At 31.3% G+C, this 25,364-nt stretch overlaps 1 protein-coding gene across 1 annotated transcript in view; it reads right to left on the bottom strand.

Moving 5' to 3' along the window:
- Window positions 1–3,149: 3,149 nt before the first annotated feature.
- The window catches only part of LOC143052255 (orexin receptor type 2-like), a 34,320-nt gene continuing 12,105 nt past the window's right edge, over window positions 3,150–25,364 (bottom strand). The window contains exons 2-5 of the mRNA XM_076225248.1: window positions 10,777–11,161; window positions 8,391–8,535; window positions 5,054–5,172; window positions 3,150–4,121 (exon numbers count right to left, since the gene is read on the bottom strand). Coding sequence (XP_076081363.1) covers window positions 3,970–4,121; window positions 5,054–5,172; window positions 8,391–8,535; window positions 10,777–11,161 — 801 coding nt within the window. The 3' untranslated portion in view covers window positions 3,150–3,969. The remainder of the gene's footprint in view (window positions 4,122–5,053; window positions 5,173–8,390; window positions 8,536–10,776; window positions 11,162–25,364) is intronic.

Here is a 25,364-nt window from a genome sequence, read left to right as displayed (position 1 = left end):
CGGCATGATTTCATTAAAGCAGTTACTAAGTTCTTTGGTCAAGCTTTCGGAAACTGTTCTTTTATATGATATGATTTTACATTTTTGTATATTTTTAATTTTTATTAATGAAAAAACAAGAATGGAAAAAAAAAATAGCATTGTCCTTTAAAATTGCTATGTTTATTTTCAACAAATAGGTCAGTTTTCTTGATTTATATTTCGAATTAATTCCTTGGAATTTGAAATAATACATATCATAGCTACTTTTGCGTGTGCTTTATACCCTGATGAACACGTTATCAAAGAGTAGTGATATATGTTCGAAACGAAATAGTACGATATTAATTCTCAATTGCGACCTTTACGTCTTTATTTACCCGTAATTCATCATTACTGGAATACGGAGTATAACTCACCCTGTTGATGTTAATATATTCTAGATTTCGTGTTTCCTATCAAGACATATTTGTAAGTGATTGAAGACTTCATCCTTCAAAAATTTTACAAACGCTGACATTACTTGATTTTTAGTGGGTTTGTGTTTTATTTAATAGGTGAAGTACAACCATATTTAATAACTGCAAATTCAGCAAAATGTTTGAATCATCTCCGTATTGAAGAACTGTTGACCGATACAAAGGTGTCATACCACCAATTAAAAGTCCCTATCTGTTCAACCAAATTTTACAATTTTTCACAGCTTTCTAAATATTTTACCTTAGTTTAACTTCATAGAAACCAGGTATATCCTGAATCGTACATGTATCAGCTTTCTACATGCCAATTTTCAACAGATGTTTAAAATCATATAAAAAAGAAAAGGTCTTCCGAATAGAGGTACCACTAAAAAATAACCCCTGGTTTTCTGGAAATCTTAAATTAGTATACTATGGAGTGCATTAATCTTCAATTTTGAATGCAAACTCATAAACAAGTAAATTTTAGCTCAAAATGGTCTTAATATATTTCTCTTTAACCAAAAGTTTCATTTCTGCCAATTTGTTGGTTAGTTTAAGTAAACAATGACATCAAATGCACTATTTTTGTCCGAGTAGGCCTACTTTCACATACGTTCTAAATTTGAGGGAGTAATTGGTGGTATGACACCTACAAAACATCATTAAATCGTACCAGTTCCAAGTCAGATGCTACTGAGTTGACGGTACTATGTGGACTGACTGCAGGAATAACGCCACTAAGTCAATTTCCCCTTGCTTTCCATCTTAAATTCTGCACCTTTAGGCAGGCATATAGTTAAAATAAAGTGGTGGTCATTTCATGTACAAACTATACATTTTCCCAACTTGTGCTTAAAAAATCAACATATCTTTAATTGCATATTAGAGCACATTGGTTTCCTGGAGTTGAGTAGTACAGATACTTCTGATCTGAGCAACAGGGCAAATATGACCTCCTATCTTATTTAATATTTTGTTTAATTATTCAAAAGAAACTTTTAACAAGGGTAATAAAGTGATCCCAAGTCCTTAAGCTTTCATTTAATACCAAAATTAGCCAAATATTTGACTTAATATTGACAAAGTTACATATGCGTAGGAACTATGTACTACTTTTTTATGTTCTTTCTGATAAGATTTATCGCTACACTCAAGAGAAATGTTAAGGAAGCCACCAAAATATCACTTTTTGGAGGGTCATAAAAACCAATGCCATAAACACAACCGTTTAAAGTCAACTTTGCTTATTGGAGATGTGATTTTAGTTTAAGTACAATTACTAACCGACAATTTGCAATTAAAATGTATAACTTTTATCAAGACATGTCCCAGGTGCAATATTTTAATATCCTTTAAATCCTCATCTGAGGATTTATAAAAGTACAATAGTTGGTGTATTTCCTTCGTAACGTTCAGATTGCCTCTAAAACCATTGTATATCTTTATTTCCAAAGATTGATTTTATTATCGATGATTTGACTATTTGCATATTGTGTACTTTACATTCATTAATGCACTTACCATATGAAAATAGTTGACAAAGTTGAAAATTTGCTCAACACAACTGTAAAATCCATTGTATTAAATTTGCAATCGGCACAACAGACGCGCGTGTATGTTCCTATTATGCATTTTACTATCAGGGGTGTTTAAATCTGCTTCAGTAGTGATAAGCGGGGTAAAACTGAAACAAGTTGTATAGTCATCATCCCGAAGTGGTTCAACAATACGACTCAGAAGAGACTGCAAACCGCCAACTATTGTACTAATAACAGGAACACAAATCAACGTTTGCTTAATTTGTACTTGTACAATTAAAGTATCCTGTTATCCCTCTTCTATATGTTGAGCAAACGGGTAATGTGGATATTTCTTTTTTCTGAAACAGTTCACATTTTTGGTTCTCCTCGCGGTCCGCGTTTAAACTGTGATTTGGATTTCAAACGCTAAAGTTTCTAAAATGTATTGTACTCGCTAAGAAATAGGATAAACGCTCGGCTAGCCTCGCTTTTCGTCCTGTTCCAAAAGCTCGTACAAACAAATTTCATAATTTCCGTCAGTGTACATATATTGTATATTTAAGTGATCTCAAATATCTAGATATGAGAAAAGCAGTCTGGTCTGTTGATTTACCGATTGCATCCTATCCTTACGGTGAAATTTTGACTGAGTATGGATTCGCATGGCCTTTTCTTAAGTAATTTGATATTGACCTTATCTAGAAGCAGTTATTTGTAATTTATTTACTCTTTCAAATATAAACCTTGTATCTGGTCACGTTCCCTTTAGAGATCATACGATTTCCTCTGAGTTTATCTGTTGTATAAAGGATTATTAAACGAGATGTGGACATATTTGATATACTTGTGCCTATACTTTTTCTGAATAAAATGCAGTACCATAAAAGATTTTTCGAAATTTGAAATAGAAATTATTTGAATATAACATCTTCTGACACATTAAGGTAGGGACAGAGAAATCATTCCTAAGGTCAAATTTCCGAACCCCTCCTTTTTTCCATTTTTTTTTTTTTTTTTTTTTAATATATCATTTTTGCATAATCAATGTTAACATGAAGTGAATTATATATAAATATCCAAGTAAGCTAACGTCCTGATGGGTGTATTTAATATATGTAGAATGCCTTTGTATTTTCTGAATCTTTTGTCATCTGATTATGAGGTTAAAGTTAGATATCCTCTTGTTTTATTTCTTAACAACTACACCTTCCACCTTTCTATAGATGTTTTGAAGTAAATTGTCAATGTACTTATATTTTGCAAAACTAGTATTTGCATTAAGAAAGGGTTATTTCAGTATTAGGTTGAACACATTTAACACTCTATTTTTGAATCTTATTGCGTTTTACTGTATTTTGTAACCAAAAGTGTTTTTGCTATCTTAGGAATTTGAGAATTATGAAGATTAAAAAAATGCTTACTTCTACGAAAAATATAAGACGAATTTGGTAATTCTATGAGACAGGTGCTTTATCTGTTTTTAATCATCGAATATAATTTACGTCAAGAAAATGTAGCACGCGAACTAATGAACTATATCCCTGTAGGAAGAATTACACAGATTTATTTGTATTATCTGCAATTAAGCAACAGCGTTTGTGTTAAGATGACAAGTACAAAATGCAATCATGTTTAATGGAAAATACAGCTTATACAGAAAGATGACAAGGAAATACCAAGTTGCTAAATAATATTATTTACCATGTTCAATTCATCAATTATAAACGATACTGAATGAATCTTAATTTCTATTTAAAGCAAATATATAGTAAACCAATGTTGTTGTTTTCATTTAATATTCCCCCGACTCGTAACAGTTACACATTGCGCTCAATTTCATCATCTGTCCAGTAGATAAATACTTTACCGTAGTGATCGAATTTATATATTCACTTGTTCTCAGAGATATTCTATCCTGCTGCATTGATTAATCGTTACATATTCGCGTTTGTTATAATGCATGTTTTTCTTCCGTTTTAACCTTTTTTGACGGCGCTAAGATACTGTTTTTACTTCATTGTTGTCAATGATGTTTGTTCCGTCCCAACATTGTTTGGTGAGATATAATGCGTCGCTGAGGTAAAAGTAAAGCCTTGTTTTCCCTTTTCTGGAGGTCCACAGCAACATATACATGCCATCTTGAATTCTTTCCTGAACTTTGCTGCAATGAAAAAAAAACCCACATATATTGGTTGTAGTCATCCATGCTTTTCAACTTCATACTTGCTATTTATTAGGTCTTTAAGCTATATTGATTCAAATGTTACTGGTGAGTCTTGTCAAAAAGAAACGCGCGTCTGGCGTACAAAGTTTGATGTCTGGTATTTGATATAAGTTTTAACAAGGACAATTCTTAAAACCTTATGTCTTTACAAGTTACTGGTATCTTCATCACATACCTTGACTAATTTATTGATATTTTGGGGATTTGGTTTGCAGTTTCATTTGAGGACAATTTCAGAAAAATTGAGAAACCCGTGTCATTTGGATTTATTTTTACAAACATTTACAAGCAGTCACTATCAACTGGTTTTCGACAGTTAACAGCCAACATAAACGGTAATTACTTCGTGTATATATATGACGAATATATACTGTTCCCGAAATGGTCATCCGTTTGGCTGTGCAGAATAAAAAACTATTAAAAGAAAAAAAAATATGCTGTAATAGCCAACTTCAAAATTTTATTGCCAGCTATTTTGCGTAAACTTAATTGTTGCTTGCTTGTATTACAGACATGTTCGAAACACTTGTAATTCCGATGGACAGAAAGGCGTGCATCAAAATGTATTACCGAGGTCTACAGTGGAATTCCAGAGTTTTAAAATGAAATGACACTTCTATGGCTTACATTTATTGAGATTTAACTATTAGATACAAACTCTCTTGGTCTTCTAAAAAATAGTTTAATCCTAATTTATACTTTTGCTAAGCATATGATATATGACAATTACTATGTTACATGGACACTTTCTTGTGTCAATGAAGGTAAAACGACTTTGTAAACAGAAAATATTTAAATTTCATTATAAAAATAAGTGCCAATGAGTCACCTCTGCATCAAAGACTACATGACATCTTATATATACTCACCACTCATGAAGTTATAGATGATTGGGTTACTTGAACTGTTTAGATAAGGCAGCCAATGAGCAACATAGCTATATGCACGTATCCCATCAACAGCAATATACTTCAATACACCAGCGTATCTACCAATATATAAACAATTATACAGATAACACCACAAAACACTAAGTAGGAAATCAAATAATGTGTGATAACTTCATCAAAATACTGAATAAGATTATCAATATAAAATGTAAAGATATGGTATATTTGCCGATGAGACGACTCTCCACCAGAGACCAAATGACACATATGTAAACAACTATATGTCAGCGTTCAGCCTTCAACAATGAGCTAAAACCCATACCACATAGTAGCTATAGAAGGCCCGATATTACAAATGTAATTGTATCAAGCTTTAATTACTTTGTATATTTTGGGGTAAATTAAACTTTCGGATTTTTGTTGAATTTTGTGTTTTGTTGATCCTACTTTTTTTCCAAATCTGAAATGCTCGCCATGATAAATAATCTCAACATAATGGTCATAGATTTTCAAATTGTTCACTCCACATTAAGAATTGGCACCAAGCATTTTCCACAAATTCTATTGTAATGGATTTTCAATTCTTAAACGAATTCTTTTTCTAGTAGAATTACACATCAACTATATGTCGAATGAATATATAAAGCGGATGTTTAGGTCAAAAGGAAAAGATTTGTGCCTTTTTAGATGGCATTTATTTTATATCCTGTTCGATTTAAACGACATGCTTTCATGGAAAAACTAAGCAAATTTTGTTATTGATAAATTTACGAATCAAGAATTAAAAAATAAATTGTAATACTATAGTTCAAAACTGTATTAAAGCTTCCGATTAGTTCGGATAGTTTTTAAACTGGACATTATATCAAAAATTGAAAAAAAATTTAATTTAGCAATAATTGAGTTTGTGTGTATAAATAAACCTAACAACCAGCTTTTGATGTAAAATAAAGACCAATCGGTCTTAGTCTGTATTAGAATAGAATGTTAGTATGTAGCAATGCTTCATTTTCTGCTCTATGGAAGAAGGGCTTTGTGTTGAGGGAGATAATCTTTTCAGGAACAAATGGACGCTTTACTTTTTTCATCAGCAGTTTCCGTTAAAAACAAAATTCTTCAAACAAGTTATAAATCTTGTGTGATTTGCTACCATGTTCGACATGTTATCGTACAATTTTGAATCTTTCAAGTTTCTTTAGAAGAAACTGTAGGAAACTTGAAATATACTGGTTATCAAATGGATATGGAACAAACATTTCAGTGACAATGTATCTTTGAATTAATAACAGTAGCTTTGTATCTTCAAATGCACATACAAAATTAATAAGTCCCTTGTTAAGTGTTTTGACTTTGAAATTTCTATAAACGTATGCCGTATAAAGCCTAGAAAAGTAAACACAGCAAAAAAACAATCATCGAAATTTATTGCATGCATTAAAATTCTCTGATGTCGTTTTAATGGAACATGGGCATAACTGTGTTATCAAGACAAACTTCTTCGTCGAATGAATTGTGAAAATCAGCATGAAATATAGGCAATGGTTTTGAAATTTCTCTGCAGTATTCTTTTATATGTCCTACATTCTGGTTAAATTATGTCTAATCCCTCACTCAGAAAGATAAACTGAATAATCACGGATAAGGATTAGCCAGTTTAGGAAAGTAATCCTATATAATACATAAATATACTAAATGATCTACTGCAATAGGGTCGGGAATAAAGAGTGGATTTGAGACGCTATATAGTTCTAAATATTATATACATATTTATAAATGCATCCTTACATAATTTTATTTTCCTAAATTTCATAAAATTTTGGATGTAACGCGTCTTCTGATTGGCTGACGTTCTTTTGTTATCAACCCATAGACATAATTTAGTCATGTGACCGTGTCGTCATCAAAGTTTTTTCGTGCTTTTCTACGGTTTAAAATGGAATTAAAATGACTGTAATATTGTTTCTGTCTATTCGAAATAACATACAAAATGTGGTGCACACTGTTACATAACGCGCTACGAGCGTTATTCAGTGTACACCAATGTTTTTAGACAGAAAAAATATTACAGTCATTCCTTAATTAATTAACGCTAAAATAAATATTATGTGAAACGTCAAACTGTTTATTTTTTTTAACTGCTGTCTTGTTTGTCAATGGACTTCCTTTTTTCTAGTTGTTTGAATAAAGGGATTAAACCGGTATCATGCACAGATTAAGAAATGCTTTTTTTCTGGGGAGGATCATATTAATCCTGATTTCCTGATAAGCACTATTTTATGGTTGACATTACAATTTGGTTGACCACTAGGGAATGTTCATTTCACAAATGTTTATAGACATGCTCTGGTTGTCGTATATTTGAAGTTATTTAAGACAATTAAATAATTATATATGTACTGCCTTGTTCTAGATTTGCATAAAATCTGCCGTAGATTTGGAAACAACAAAAATCCACCATAAATTAGGAATTACAAAACTTGCCATAGATTAGGGTTTGCCATAGATTTGGAATGGCATGACGTCATATTTACCACAGATTAGGAATCTGCCATAGATTTGGAACCCACCATAGAGTTGAGTCCTACATATGGAACAAACATTTCAGTGAAAATTGTATCTTTGACTTAATAACAAAAGCTTTGTATTTGCAAATGCACATAAAAAATTAATAAGTCCCTTGGCTACATAAAGTGCCAATAAAATAAAAATAAAATAGAAACATGAACTTATACACGAACAAAATTTATCAGATTTGTTTTTCATTATAAAAAAAATAACGACCGTCTTGCGAACGATGTTGAAAATAAATTTTATAAAAAGAGAATCTCGGTGGATATATGTAGTTTTCACACAAGATCATGGATGTTTATTGCTTCATAAATCGAGTGGATGTTTATTGCTTCATAAATCGAGTGGATGTTTAAGAAACAGAACGTTAATTAGGCCGTTATTTTTTTCGTTTCAATTGTTTTACAGTTGTTATTTCGGAGCCTTTTATAGCTGACAATGCGGTATGAGCTTTACTCATTATCGACGGCCGTACGGTTACACAAAGTTGTTTATGTCTGTGTCATTTGATCTTGTGTTGAGAGTTGTCTCATTGGCAATCATACCACATCCTTCTTTTTCATATTAAGATTTTCTAAAGTAAAATAAAACTGCAAGATTTGATAATAATTGATTCGGGTTTATTGTCGGTGTAAATCCTCTCAACTTGATTTTGTGCATGTACCTATACTTTATTATGATTATTTTCGTCATAAACAAGAGACAATTTTACTAACTTTCAAGGTTTAGTTTGTTCATATAGAAATACCTTGAAATATTAAGCAGATGAACTGGGAAGTAGCAGACAGCAAATGCTAAAACAACTGTGATCAACATCTTAGCAGCTTTACGTCGTGAAGCAAGCTGTTCATTAGCAACATTCATCCTCCTTGTATCCATCATTGGCTGAGTGACTGAAATTACATGGTAAAGAATTACATAAGACGGTCGTCTGTCTAAATACTTACAAAGATTTGAGTTGCTTCTAATCCCGTAACGAAAAGAAAATGCGTTTTTTTTATTACTCCAAGCCTTGTCTCATTTTATTCAGAATATCTGTGTAATAACTTCATCAATACTATGGTAATGATCTCTCTCGACCAAATTCAATTTATTTGGTTTTGCCTTGCAAAAGAAAAGCAAATCGTCATTTTCTAAACACCACAAATTACTGATGAAGTCTTATTTTCCATTTAATAACATGCTGTTTTTATACATCTTTTCCTTCTTTATTGAAATGTTTTACGATTTCAATGACAAACACTGTCATTTGTTTAATATAGAGACGAACAAAAATATTTTTAAGACGAAAAATACCCAAATCTGTAGTTTTCACTTCTCTTTATTTTAGGGGATTATGATATTGTCTAATTTTTCCTGTGTGTTTTTTTTTCTTCTTCTTTTTCAATTATGATTTCTGATGTAATTAAGTTAAATATTCTATCGTAAGAATCACATATATGACTTGAAAAAAGTTATTCTAACTTATATAATAAAGTTATCCTCTCCACTTTAGTTCAGTCACTAAATGACAGCAAACAAAAGATGACGTAACATATGACAAAACAAAAAAGATATAGGAAATTAACAAAATAGTGTATGTACTTGTTATCTTCATATATAAAAACAGCACATTGTTTTGAAAAGACATAATACCTAAATCATGCTAGATTGTTCTCTGCTGTCAATACCGTTACATTATATATGCGACACAGCTTGCCTTGTTTGATCTTTGACATTTAGAATTTTCATATAAATATTTTAATTCGTATCGTTAAAGAAACCGATCTTTTTAATAAAAGTTTCACTTTTCATATGTTATCTAAAACATGATGTGTTGAGCCTTGTAGATGAAACGAAATCTCGCCATTCTTTATTGCAACCAGGTCTGAATTATCGCACAGAATGTTGTTACTATTTTTGTGAAATGTCTTCAACCTCTCATGTCTCGTCGATAGTGTCGATTTGGGATTTCTTACACACAAAAGAGTTTTTCGTATGGTATTTAGTTCAAAGCAACAATTTATAAATCGTTGTCGTCGTTAAATTTCTTCACACGTAGTTTTTTTACGTTTGATATTGTTCTGTGTTTGCCTTCTCAGACTTGCAAACGTCTCAGAAATAATTAATTTGTCTAGCTGGAGCAACATGCCCGAGACTATTTCGCCAAAAATTTTGCAAGAAAAAATAGATAATATATATTATTAGCAACACATGTATTATCCTTTCTACCAATATATAAGCATTGAATAATGTAATAAGCTTTATGATAAAAGAGATATTTTTTATTTCCTTTCGTTATTTATCCATTTTTAGATGGTGATGTTCCCTTGTCGCCAACTTGTGGTGTTTATTTATCTCAACTAGTACGATTCGCCCGTGTATGTAACAACGTATTAGATTTTAGCGAGAGAAATTTATGTATTACTGAAAAAGTATTACACCAGGGTTTTCGATATCACAAACTTTTATGGTAATATTCTTTACTAAGCACAAACATTACAGTATTCACTTCAAAAGCTTACAAAAGCTTTAAACAGACTTATTAAGGAGGGATATAGTTACGATACTGTTGTCAGGTCATTAAAGATTGCATATTTTGGCTTTAATATTGATTCACTTCTTGGGTCTTTGCATCGGAACTAAACACATTTTAAAAAAAAAACAACCAGTTGTTAGCATGACACGGGTTATGTTCTTCTCATATATTTTATGATAGTATGATACTAAACCCCCAACGGGAGGGGTTGTGCCTGATATTCATATGATGAAAACATAATCTTTCAATCAGTTTAACTGAGGTCTGGAGCTGGCATGTCAGTTAACTGCTAGTAGTCTGTTGTTATTTATGTATTATTGTCATTTTATTAATTTTCTTTTGTTACATATTTTAACATCGGACTCGGACTTCTCTTGAACTGAATTTTAATGTGCGTGTTATTATGCGTTTACTTTTCTACATTGGCTAGAAGTATAGGGGAGGGTTGAGATCTCATAAACATGTTTAACACCGCCGCAATTTTGCACCTGTCCCAAGTCAGGAGACTCTGGCTACATTGAGACCCATTGGTGGTCTTCGGCTGTTGTCTGCTCTATGGTCGGGTTGTTGTCGCTTTGACACATTCCCCATTTCCTTTCTCAATTTTATTACAAACCTGATCTTGAGTCACCATCCCCAGGAATGTCCCCTTTCCACAGAACATGCGAAATTTGTATATACGCCACGCAGATGCAAATCATTGGCAATAGATACAGTAGTACAATTAAAGCTATCTGATAAGCTGTCTGCTGCTCCTGGCCTAAACCTGGCTGACATGACATAAGCAAGTCTGAAACATTTTCTGGAACTCGTTCAAACCTCTTTAATCGAAGGAAGATTATATCGGGAAGAGCAACAGATGCAGATACCAGCCATATTACAAATATAATAATTCTTGCTCTTCTACGTGTACTTTTAAAAGCTAATGGTCGGCAAATCGCATACCATCGTTCCACAGCAATAGCTGCTAGAGTCAATACTGACACCGAAATCGAAACAGTCTGAAAGAGAGAAAGAATATATCATTAACATTAAATAGCGATTTTCAGCGCACGAAATATAATATGAAAGTATAATTTTACATATATTTTAATCCTTCATCAGTCTCGCTCAAGTAAAGACACAGTTTCATTTGACATATACTTAAAACATTAATGAATAATACACTATTATAAATGGGACTAAACAAAAATTGAAAACTTGCCTACAGTCGACGTAACAGATAGTCAAAACTATCTTAGTTCAAGTAAACAGCCAGACACAAATCTAATATCAACCACCCAAATAGATAACCGAGTATAGAAGTACATATATGCTATTCCGTTTGTCTTGCAACGACTGGTAGTAAAACCTTTGCAAAGTGGTCAAAATTCGTCAATGGTTACCTACCAGATTATAAAACAGTCTATGGTTGTCTACTAGAGTCAATAACCGTCTATGGTTACCGTTTAGTCATATATTGTCTTTGGTTATCTACCAGAGTCAAAAATTGTCTATGGTTATCTACTAGAGTCAAAAATCGTCTATGGGTCCCTTTAGAATCAAATATTGTCCATGGTTATCTACCAGAGTCAAAAATCGTCTATGGTTATCTACTAGAGCCAAATATTGTCTATGGTTATCTTTTAGAGTCAAAAATTGTCTATGGTTACCTTACAGAGTCAAAAATTGTCAATGGTTAAATTCCAGAGTCAAAAATTGTCCAGGTTACCTTACAAAGTCAAAAATTGTTTATCGTTACATTCTAGAGTAAAACATTGTCTATGGTTACCTTCCAGAGTCAAAAATCGTCTATGGTTAATTTATCCGAGTCAAAAATCAAAATCGGTTCAGGGCAACTTTTTAATTCTACTCGTATATCAAATCCCAGCTGAATATGTTACTTAAAATTCATAAAAATGCAATTTAGGATATATTCGTTGGTAAAATTATTTCTTCAGGATGGAAAAAAGCAACATAACTCATATGATGTCTCTTGTGTCATCAACCAAGGAATAAGATATATATAACAAACGGAAGATAATTATCTTATTTTTTCTCTTCAATTTAAATCTCTTGATTGATCTGAAAAAACATGTAACTAACTGATAAATGCATTACCGTTTTTATATTTTCTAGTTAATTAACAATTCTTTCTATATTAAGAGGAAAATATTGAATTTTTATTTGATGTCTCACAACAAAACACAATAAAGAAATACGAAATATTTCATCATTCATTTAACGTTCTTACATAAATTACTGTTAAATTTTAACCAATATTCACATTTTGTATCGAATTCAGGTAACCGTTTGACTAAGCCTTTTCTGATGACGGTGAAACAAAACGGAAATGGTCGTACCAGGAAACCCTCATTTCCCTTGATATTAATGTTCAATAGAAGTATTGGAATGGATTTAAAGGCATCTGTCACATTAACTTGGTTTTCAGTGAACAATTAAATATTCCATTTTCATAAGATTTAACCTTGAGAGACTTCAGGAACTTTCGCCTTAGAATAATTTGTTTTTAACAGCGAGGACAGAATATCCGATTCTGTTATGTATATTCAAAACAAAAAAGGAAAACTAATAATAAACGGTAATTAAATTCCACAATTTACTATCTTTTTTTTTCAAATTACTAAAAAGAATTTCGATGAATCGAACTTATGTAAAGTTGAATTTTATGATAGCTTTGTGATGTGATGTGATTTGCTTTTAGATTTAGAAGTGTATCTGTTTAAATGCAGAAGGATTGAATTTTAATATGAAATGGAACACATTAATGAATAAAATACGCCACGTAAGACTTTACATTAAATTTTAAAACATTCGAAATATCAGTTCTAAGGTTTAAGAAAATAGAAAATATCTGATTCAATATTTATCAATTCTACATTCAGAACAAAAGACCAACATAATATCACATATTATATATGTTTGAAAGATTGTTGGACGATTAAAAATGATAATTTCATCCACAGTGATACATATTCTTATCACTTTTGATAAAAATGCACTATTTTAGCAATTTGATTCCCTTTAAGATAATTGTATCATATATTTCATATTCTGAAGTATTAAATTCCATGATAACAGAAATCTGTTGTAATTCAATTTTTATAACAGCCTAATATCTATAATCAAATTTGCTACTGAAATACGTCGCTTTTAATATCGTTCCTATTATACAAATTTACAATTGAATAGGTATATTTGAAAAAAAACTTTGGATAAACATCAATAAGACAGATACCTGAAAATACTGAAGAAAATATATTTCAGATTGTACAAATGGTTTTCCTGCACCCAGTGAATAATATGCAGTATTTGACAATAGACAAAAGGACACCCAGTGAATAATATGCGGTATTTGACAACAGACAAAAGAACATTCAGTGAATAGTATACAGTATTCGACAATAGGCAAAAGGACAACTGATTTTTATAGTTGTTGTTGTTGTACTGTTTTACCACTCTCCCAGATTATGGGGGAGGGTTGGGATCCCGCTAACATGTTTAACCCTGTCACATTCTGCATGTGCTTGTCCCCAAGTCAGGAGCCTGTAATTCAGTGGTTGACGTTTGTTTATGTGTTACACATTTGTTTTTCGTTCATTTTATGTGCATAAATAATGCCGTTAGTTTTCTCGTTTGAATTGTTTTACATTGTAATTTCGGGGCCTTTTATAGCTGACAATGCAATATGGGCTTTGCTCATTTTGAAGGCCGTACGGTGACCTTTAGTTGTTAACTTCTGTGTCATTTTGGTCTCTTGTGGAGAGTTATCGCATTGGCAATCATACCACATCTTCTTTTTTATATCTATGGAATAATATGCAGTATTCGACAATAGACAAAAGGACATCCATGGAATAATATGCTGTATTCAACAATCGACAAAAGGACGTCCAGTGAGCAGTATGTATTATTCAGCAATCGACAAAGAGACATCCAAGCAATATGTAATATTTGACAACAGTCAAATGGACATCAAGCGAACAGTATGCGGTATTCAACAATCGACAAAAGAACATCTAGCGAATACTATGCAATATGTGACAACAGACATTTGTTTATTTAATACGTCGCAAAATTATCACAAATCTTTCAATGTGAATAACCTAATGAGAAACTTCAACACTTATTTCTCTCAGTAAATAAAGGCAACAGTAGTATACCGCTGTTCGAAACTCATAAATTGATAGAGAAAAAAACAAATCTGGGTTGCAAACTAAAAAATTTAAACATTAAAATAATTAAGATATGACATTAAACATGGTCGGTTTGAAGCATTTTATAATTGTATTTTTGTTTTGTTGTATAGTTTTGTATATGGTTCAACGTCACAAAATAATAAGGTGAAATGAACTTGCATATATTGTCCCTTTTTATAATTCATCTTTAAAAATCTTATAAAAATACGTGTTCTTTAAAGAATTCATTATTGTTGCTATTTAGTTTTATTGTCTTTATGAGTATGCTTAATACGTATTATCATCGTTTCTCTTTCCTACGCTCAGACATTTATTACAACAGAGAGATTTGTTTGTATAAAGTAAGAAAAACTTTACAACACTAAAATCTCACACACTTGATTAATATTATCACAAAGATTTTATCACGTGTCAACTACACCAGAAAAATCACCATAGACATTTCTGGCTGATCTAATTGGTTTTTGATGTGCTACAATGTTTAAAGTCTTTGATCGGCGCCTGTCTCTAGCCAGGAACCACACACTTGATATTTCAAGAACTATAACATTTGTTTTTAATTATTTTACACCCAGCTACAATTTGTTTATTGTTTGTTGAGAATATCGCTGTTACCTATGTAAATAAAGGCAACAGTAGTATACCGCTGTTTAAAACCATATACAAAGCTGTTGATTCAAATTAACCATAGCAAAACAAATGACAAATAAGGCAATACCATTAATATAAGTTTTATCTCCTAGAGAAGATATATGTATATCTGATATATGTTCAGGAACATTTCTTTTGCTTAACTCTATTCGGATGAATCAAGAGACCAAGTTTTAAAAAGGTTACTTACTACGGAACATTATTTGTTTTCTCAATTTATATTTTAAAAGCAGCATTTGTTTGCTTGAGTTCCTTGAGTGTCAATAAAGGCAACAGTAGTCTACCGCTGTTCAAATGTCATTATCCGATTGAGAGAAAACAAATCCGGGTTACAAACTAAAACCGAAGGACGAGAAAAAGGCACAACAGGAACACTGAAGTGCGACAAAAACAAACACCAACATACGAAGATACGAACTTTTGGATAACAACTGCCATATTCCTAACTTGGTACAAAAGATGGAGGGTTGAACTTGTATTTATAGCTAGCCAAACCTCCCGGTTATATGGCAATACTAAATCTCGAATTTTTCTCAATCGTTCAAGAATCTTAATAAAAAATGCACGCAAAAATTTCAGAAGTTTACAGCATTCGGACACCTTACAATAGACTGTCGGTTCCAAGATTACTTGATGAAGGTAATTTGAGAAGACCTTTTACTAACATGAACAGAGATTTAATGTTTTTTTTATATGACAGTGGACTGAATATATTTTTTATATTAATCTTCTTATGACATTATTATCTATAACATTTGACAGACAATTCTGTAAATGAAAAAAAGCAAACTAGGAAATATGTATAAAACATTAAACCTGTTTCCCACAGACAGAAGATTTCCTATTAATATCGTAACCGCAAAGCATAATCTTTATCGAACAGTACCACCGTTCTATTGTCTGTCTATTAATTAGAACAAGTCATTTCACATATCGCCAATGGTCAAATAAAAACAAAGTAAAGTAGTTCGGCTATCAAAAATAATCGTTTATACCAAGAATAGAAAGTTTACAACGACACTTTGTTTACGTTTTCCGAAACAGGAAATTGTTTTTCTTTGTAAATGTATTTGAGACGGTTCTTGAATTAAAACGTCCATTTTATTGACTTGTTTTGTTTCTGACTGAACTTGAATTTTTAACCGGATTTCTATTTCCAATGAATGGGGTTTCCATGGAATAATAGTTTTGGTAGGAAGAAAAAACAACTTTTACAGATTAGTACACTAACTAAAGTCATAAACATTAAAGAAAAATGTATATACCAGGGATAAGGCTGGTAATTAAATTTGTGATTGTACGAAAACGTAACTGGAAATTCCAAACAAAAAAACACCAGTAACCGTAAATAAAAAAAAAGACATACACTACGACCCAAAGGAAAAAAACGAAAAGAAGTGAACAGTAGTTTCCAAGTAGATCACATGAATCAGGAAAACCTTGGAATCCCTATTAAACATGTATATGACAGCATGTCCCGACAGAAAGGAAAATCTTTGCACCCTGAAAACAGGCATATGCCAGCATGTCACGAAAGAAAGGAAATACTAGGAACCCTTCTGAAAAAAATGTATGCCAGCAAGTTCCAAAAGAAAAGAAAACCTATGATTTTTTCTTAGAACAGGTACATGATAGCAAGTCCTGAAAGAAAGGAAAACCAAAAACAGATCAAAAAGTAAAAAAATTCAAATAATACATATTTCACTGAGAACTGCATGTACATGAGCGCTAGCTCGGGTACCCAAGAAGGATTTAGCAAACTGAGCATCAAATATTGACTGAAATCAACTGGCTGTCATCTGATATTTCATTTTGTAATCAATAAGGGCTAATAACTAATGTAGACTACTTTTGTCAGATGAATTATTGTGTCCTGATAAGGGTTAATCTCGGATTTTAGAATAAAATGGATTTTTTATAGACCAAAGTTGTTTCTGTAATAACCATTGTGGTTATTTCATATGAACATTAAAGTAACATTTAACTTATATACTAGATTTGCGTAAAACGTTCACTGAAATTTCGACAGCAATAGAACATCATACGTCTCGTGTAATGTTTAAAATTGTTAAAACTGATTTTTCGACAAATTTCAAAGGAAAATAGATGCCGTTACTTTTAATAAATTTAGAATGAATGAAAACTAAATGTTTTTTAGTTTCTTGTCGATAAAATAACCTTGAACATGAAAGACATTATACAGTATCCGTAAAACCCTTGATTCAAAGGACAGCTCACGTTGATTTCCTCCACAGATTACTTATAAAGAGCTTCCATTTTACACAACCAATGTCATAGCAGTATACGAGAATTTCCTTGTTTTATAGATTCGATCTTATAGGATTATTGTATATGATAACTAAACGCAACAAAGAAAAAGAATTGAGAATGGTAATGGTGAATGTGTCAAATAGACAACTGCCCTATCAAAGAGCAGAAAACAACCGAAGGCCACCAATGAGTCTTCAACACAGCGAGATAATCCCAAACTTGGACGTGGGCTTCAGTTGGATTCTAAACAAAAATGTATACTTGTTCGTCGAAAATGGACGACACACTTATCTCCGAAACTTATAAATGAATTAATTAAAGCATGTTTGAAGACAATTAAATTAAAGCATGTTTGAAGGTGTGGAATATCGTTTCGCATCTAGATTATGTAACTTCTAGTATATATTCAATTGATTTGAAACAATAAAACGCGTAAAAATAAGATGAAAAGTGATAACAATCTTACGCAAATACAGTTTATTTTCATTAAAGATATATTGTGCAACTACATGACAGCCTTCATTTATATGAACATGCAGTGTCACGAAATACTTCGAGTTTTCTCCAACAGAATTTGGCAAACTTGCTTTTAACATACAAACATACTGAAGAAATTAGAAAAAAAATATTGGTAGTGGGATGGAAAAAAATCAAGATTTAATATAAAGATGTAACTCTATTCGAAATTAATTTTCTATTTATAATTAAAATCATTCGTTCATCAAAAAAGTTGTGATCTGGTCGTTTCGTATTTACATCATGGTGTACGGGCAATGTCTAGATTATGAAACTGTTAGTTTCCACCTGATTTGTAAGGTATTGCTATTTGTGATTAAAGACACAACTAAAACTGTTCTTTAGCGGGTTAAAACAGCATATTTTATTTTACATTTGCACCAAATAAACGTCGGAATATGAAATACTACGAGTTCCCAAAAGAAGGAAAAGAAATAAGCATTTCCCACTAGCAATTTTGTCATGCGATCTTATAACCAATCTGAGATGATAGAAAATCTGGTTTAAAAGGTGACCTTAATCTTCAAAGATATAGTCCCTGCGCTAGGATTTTGCAAAAGTTTAATATCTATGAGGAGGATTATAAATTTCGTAAGAACGAATTTATTTTTATTGTCTTAAAAGTTAACTAAATGAAAGAGTACATATATAGTTAACCTACAATCTATACTGAATACAAGGCACAAACTTAATAACCAATGGATGGGTGGCCTTTGGTGAATAAATAGCAAATTCTTATGATGGAAAACGAACTCACTACCTCATATCTTTATATTTACAAAGCATACGTTAGAACTGCTGGAATATGAATGAATAACTTATTTTCTTAAAAAACAAAAATAAATGTTACATAGAGAATATACACATTAAAACAATATACAATGCATGTGGTAGACTTTTGTAATAGTTTTATATCTATTCAGGTATTGCGATTAAGTTGGCTTTCTCCCAATAAATGCATACAAAGTTATATATTTTATGTGTCTGCAGTATTTGTATTTCAAAGCTTATGCAATAGAACAAACTATGTCATTAATATACTGTGTACGCATTCTTGTAGTTATTAACTACAGCACATGAACACTTGAAATTGTTTAACATAATGTAAACATCTATAAACGACAGAAAATATGAAAATCAAGAGTATACGTAATCTAGCAACAGCGACAAAGTACATATTGTGAGTAATAGTTTGTTTTCTGTTTTATTTTATCTCTCTCATGGAATCACCTCTTTCTGCTATCAAATATACTGCATAGGATCGGACACAAGGTGACAAAACTAGTAAGTCGTCTCCTAGTGAGCGCTGTCATCCTACTTTTTCGTGAGCGGAGAAGACCATATTTACAATATATGGAAAAAAGAAGGGCAGTCAGTTTAACTTCGCATTTGAAAACAACGCCATGTTGGGTGAAATCTTAAACAAGAGGCTCTCAAGAAGTTCTCAAGAGCCTGAATCGCTCACCTTGATTTTTTGGCATTTATCTTTCGTTTAAGAGTTTAAGTGTCCAATTTCATGGTTGTTTTTTTTGTTAGATTCAGCATATCAAATAACCTTAAGAATTAAATATTTATGAAATCAAACAAATTTTAATTTTAATTTTTGAGATCTTACTTTGCTGAAAAAAAATGTGATAATTACAGTTTATCTTTATCATTAATAATATTCAAGATGATAACTAAACAATTTCCTTAAAATAACTAATTTAGTGGCAGCAACCCAACAATGGATTGTTAGATTCATCTGAAAATTTCAGGGCTGATAGAACTTGACCTAATGAACATTTATATCCGTGTCAGCTTTGCTCTAACTACTTTGGTTTTTGAGATATAAGCCAAAAACTGCATTTTATCCCTATGTTATATTTTTAGCCATGACGGCCATGTTTTTTGACGAAACAGAAAATACTTTATTCTAGATACCCTATGGATCATTAGCTTAAGTTTGGTTAGAATTGGTTCAGTAGTTTCAAAGGAGAAGATGTTTGAAATAGTTTACACCTGACGGACGACGACGGACGCCAAGAGATTGCTAAAGCTCACCTTCGGAACGGTGAGCTAAAAAGTAACAACCATGTTTTGATATAAAAAATTACATACTTTCCAACTATCAACTTTGCAACAACTTGTTAAAAATGCAATAAAAATAATTAGCTTTCACTGTTCTCAGGTTAAGTATTACATAAAAAAAATGTCATTAAAATTTCTTAGGGAATTTCTGAACAATTAATTGTGTTTTGTTATGCAACGTATCGATCGCATCTTAATTGTTGTCATAGGTCTTGTTAAACATATGAGAAAAAAATTAAGATGATGAAATTAAATGTATTTTTTTAAATTGATGTTGTTTATTTTAAAACCAGGGTTTATTTAAACAAAATGGTAACAGTTTTATTTAAGTTTCGTTAAAATGTTGTGACATATTGACCTACGATGTTTTCTTCGATAAAAGTTGAGTGTCTCAGAGTCATAGCTGATAATGCAATTGCCACATTTATGTGTTAATAACCTTTGTAGAGCAGGGAACAATCTTTAAAGTGTCCGTTATTCAGCATAAGAAGCGATTGTCAGTTCCCCAAGAAAGAGATTGAAAATAGAAGTTTCGTATACAATAGTGGAGATTGAGTTGTAGGAGTCCTTTATAGTATCAAATAATATTGATTGATTGTTACATATTGTTCGGCGAAAAGTGCTTCATTCTGATTCAGGACAAGAAATATATCTTCTTCCATTTTCGAAATTAGATTTTTAGGAAAAGACCACCATGGGACCTTTTATCAAGAACGTGAAGATATGTCATTTGGCAACACGTTTCCTGCTCTTCTGATAGTTTCTTTTTCAAAGGAATTAAGGAACAACAAGACAGGAAACCACAGTTATTATTAACGAAATTGTAAGATTTTCTCTTTAATGTGCAAGTAAAGAATATAAAAAGCAACTTGTAAATTCGGAGATTTTGTATAAATTGGGAAGCAAACTAGTAGAACCAGAAACCCCAATAAATGGCCGTGGGAAGTAGTTTTTTTTAAATAAATCATAAATTTAATGTTTATGCATTGCTTAATGTGTGATATTTGAAAGTACAATAAGAAAAAGATGTATATCTGCATCATATTTTTATAGATATTAGCCTATATAGAATAAAATTTCATTTTATTCCCCTTTTTTTTTTAAATATTTAACTTTTCACCTTTTTTCATGACTTTATATGTGCTGCCATCCCCAGTACATTTAAAAATTTCATAGGAAAGTAAATAATATGGTACACGTAAATAAGTCATATAAAGAATATCACAGCAAATGTATTTGTGGGCAAAGTGTGGGTCCACTGTTGATTTTTTCAGAAAACTGTAAAAAAAAAAAATTAAGATTTTACGAAATACACCTACATTTCGACGTCAAAATTACGTCACTAATGACGCGATAGCTCAATAAAAATAATTTTCAGTTGCAAACTATTGCATCCAATTTTCATCATATTTTCGTAGCGGAAAAAAAATCAGATTTTTAGGTAAAACATTTTGAGTTTTAGGTCTGTTATTTTAAAATTAAAGCTAAAATCTGGGAATGTTCAGTCTTATGTGATTACAGATCATAGATATATGGTTATGCCAATACTATGCATAACACATGTTTCTGCTGTAAAATACAATTATTTTGTAATGCTCTTTTATGAGATTTGTTTGTTGTAATTAGCTTTTAACATTTACAAATTATACAACAGCTTAGTATAATAAAATTACTATACATTTGTTGGAACACAATAATATTATAGAAAGAAATATACTTAAGAACATGTTCCTGTTAAGGAAATTGTATTCTAATTTAAAGATTAATCAGCTAAATTGTCTCTGATTTCAGTGTTTTCCTTTTTGTTCCATCTTTTGAAGAAGAGATGAATGCATCTGTTAAAAGTTTATGAAAAATAAAAAAAAATGTGCTATGATTGCCAATATGACAACATTAGAGATCACATGATATATAATTAAACATCTATTAAATAGGTCACTGTAAGGCTTTTAACAATGAGCCGCAAAAGACTAGACTCATAGTGATAAAAGCACCCCAAAAACAACGAAAAACAAGGAGTACTAATACGACCATTTATGTAATGGTATAAGAAAAGTTTAGAATATTTACAAAGCTGACCACCAACTGCACTTCGTTATCTTTTATCATCCGTCAATACCTTAGAGGATAAAATGACTTTATGAACTTATCGTACTTATATTCAACTACTCCAATTACTACTCGAATAAAGATAAGACAATATCTATAGAAATGAATGTCCAGCAGCACATATTGTGAATATTAGCGAATGTAACAAACATGATTATATTAAAAACCACTATGAACATTGGACCTGGTAGATATGGTTAAAAAAAACAAAAATAAATGTTACATAGAGAATATACATATTAAAACAATATACAATGCATGTGGTAGACTTTTGTAATAGTTTTATATTTATTCAGGTATTGCGATTTAGTTGGCTTTCTCCCAATAAATACATACAAACTTATATATTTTATGTGTCTGCAGTATTTGTATTTCAAAGCTTATGCAATTGTTTATTTTAACAATAGAACAAACTATGTCATTAATATACTGTGTACGCATTCTTGTAGTTATTAACTACAGCTCATGAACACTTGAAATTGTTTAACATAATGTAAACAGTTCATCTATAAACGACAGAAAATATGAAAACCAAGAGTATACTTAATCTAGCAACAGCGACAAAGTACATATTGTGAGTAATAGTTTGTTTTCTATAATTTTTCCATTTTGTTTTATCTATCTCATAGAATCACCTCTTTCTGTTATCAAATATACTGCATAGGATCGGACACAAGGTGACAAAACTAGTAAGTCGTCTCCTAGTGAACGCTGTCATCCTACTTTTTCGTGAGCGGAGAAGACCATATTTATAATATATGGAAAAAAGAAGGGCAGTCAGTTTAACTTCGCATTTGAAAACAACGCCATGTTGGGTTGAATCTTAAACAAGAGGCTCTCAAAAGCCTGAATCGCTCACCTTGATTTTTTGGCATTTATCTTTCGTTTAAGAGTTTAATTGTCCAATTTCATGGTAGTTTTTTTGTTAGATTCGGCATATCAAAGAACCTTAAGAATTAAATAATTATGAAATCAAACAAATTTTAATTTTAATTTTTGAGATCTTACTTTGCTGAAAAAAATTTGTTATTTTATCTTTATCATTAATAATTTTCAAGATGATAAGCAAAAACTGCAAAATTTCCTTAAAATAACCCATTTAGTGGCAGCAACCCAACAATGGATTGTTAGATTCATCTAAAAATTTCAGGGCTGAAAGAACTTGACCTAATGAACATTTATATTCAATGTCAGATTTACTCTAACTGCTTTGGTTTTTGAGATATAAGCCAAGAAATGCATTTTACCCCTATGTTATATTTTTAGCCAAGGTGGCCATGTTTTTTGACGAAACAGAAAATACTTTATTCTAAATACCCTAAGGATCATTCAGCTTAAGTTTGGTTGGATTGGTTCAGTAGTTTCAGAGGAGAAGATGTTTGAAATAGTTTACACCAGACGGACGACGACGGACGACGACGGACGCCAAGTGATTGCTAAAGCTCACTGTTTCTTCGGAACGGTGAGCTAAAAGATAACAACCATGTTTTGATATAAAAAATTACATACTTTCCAAAACGAGGAAACTTTCAACTTTGAAACAACTTGTAAAAATAAAAATAATTAGCTTTCACAGTTCTCAGGTTAAGTATTACATAAAAAAAATGTCATTGAAATTTCTCAGGGAATTTCTGAACAATTAATTGTGTTTTGTTATGCAACGTATCGATCGCATCTTAATTGTTGTCATAGGTCTTGTTAAACATATGAGAAAAAAAATTAAGATGATGAAATTGAATGAAATTTTTGAAATTAATGTTGTTTATTTTAAAACCAGGGTTTATTTAAACAAAATGGTAACAGTTTTATTTAAGTTTCGTTAAAATGTTGTGACATATTGACCTACGATGTTTTCTTCGATACAAGTTGAGTGTCTCAGAGTCATAGCTGATAATGCAATTGCCACATTTATGTGTTAATAACCTTTGTAGAGCAAGGAACAATCTTTAAAGTGTCCGTTATTCAGCATAAGAAGCGATTGTCAGTTCCTCAAGAAAGAGATTGAAAATGGAAGTTTCGTATACAATAGTGGAGATTGAGTTGTAAGAGTCCTTTATAGTATCAAATAATATTGATTGATTGTTTAGAAATGGAAAAATATTAAATACTAAACTCGTTCAAAGGGTATCTACACGTCTCAATCTTCAGAATCGCTTATCTAAAAATACTACTATAGCTAACGTTTTTAACAATAAAAATCGTGGTTACCCTTCTATCGATAAGTGTCATGCCAAAAAATGACTTACGTGTCCCCGTCTTTCCACCAACAATACAGTAAGGTCCACATTTAATGGTCGCACATTTTCTCTAAATTTTGAAACTGATATTACTTGAAAAACAAACAGTATTATTTATTTACTCACATGAAACAAACCGGGATGCGGTATTCAGTACGTAGGTGAAACTGGGCGATATTTATCTAAACGCACGCAAGAACACCTGTATCGTTTTAAAAGACCCAATAAATTCAAAAGTATCATTTATCAACATCTTAAGAAGCACAGTCATCCTATTAAATATTTAACAGTTCAACCTTTAGAAGTAGTAAATAAGCAGCCTGGTGAATCTCATTCCAAGTTTGTACGATCACGAAAAATAAATGAATTAAATTGGATTAAAAAATTACAGACAGTCTACCCTCTCGGTCTTAATGATAATATCATGGGAATTGGCAATATATCAAGAACCGATTCTGTTAACATTTTGGATATAGTTTCTAAAACTGTTCGTAAAAATCGTTCTCATGGACGCAGAAAAAATCGCAATCAAAGAAAATTTCGGACCAACCATACAAATATTTCGGACCTAATTTCCATTTCAAAAAACAACGGCAGACATTATCTGTTAACCAAGCTTTGTTCTTTACCTATAAATAAATTAAATAAAATTTTAGAGGATTGCAACACAATTTCATATTACAGTCCTAAGTATGAAATTGTCCAAATTATAATGGCATATTGTTATTCTAAACTGTTTCCAAAAATTGATCGACCTGAAGATCATAAAAAACATTTTATTAAAATAAAGTATGTCAATAAAGGTTTTGATTTTGTAAATATTGCCGGTATTTTTAACGACCATTCTGTTAAAGACCAAATTCCTGGATATTTTGATAATACTGAACTCCCTCTCATTTGTTATATTTACAAGAAATCTACCCGAAAATATGTGTTTAATTATAGCCAATTGTGTAAAGATGTAAATATCACTGAAAATACACCTATGTCGTGTAATTGCAGTAATTCAGAATACACCTATGGACCAATTTCCCATGTTATAACAGGAGACCTTAACATCGTTCGCGACCGAGAGTTAAAATCATTCCTCAGTAAAGGACCTAAATATCGTCCCCCGTCAACTATTAACTGGAATGAGTGTCGTAATATCA

This window comes from Mytilus galloprovincialis, chromosome 1, assembly GCF_965363235.1.
Source record: "Mytilus galloprovincialis chromosome 1, xbMytGall1.hap1.1, whole genome shotgun sequence".
Taxonomy (NCBI): Eukaryota; Metazoa; Mollusca; class Bivalvia; order Mytilida; family Mytilidae; genus Mytilus; species Mytilus galloprovincialis.
This window is presented reverse-complemented; position numbering and strand designations above follow the sequence as displayed.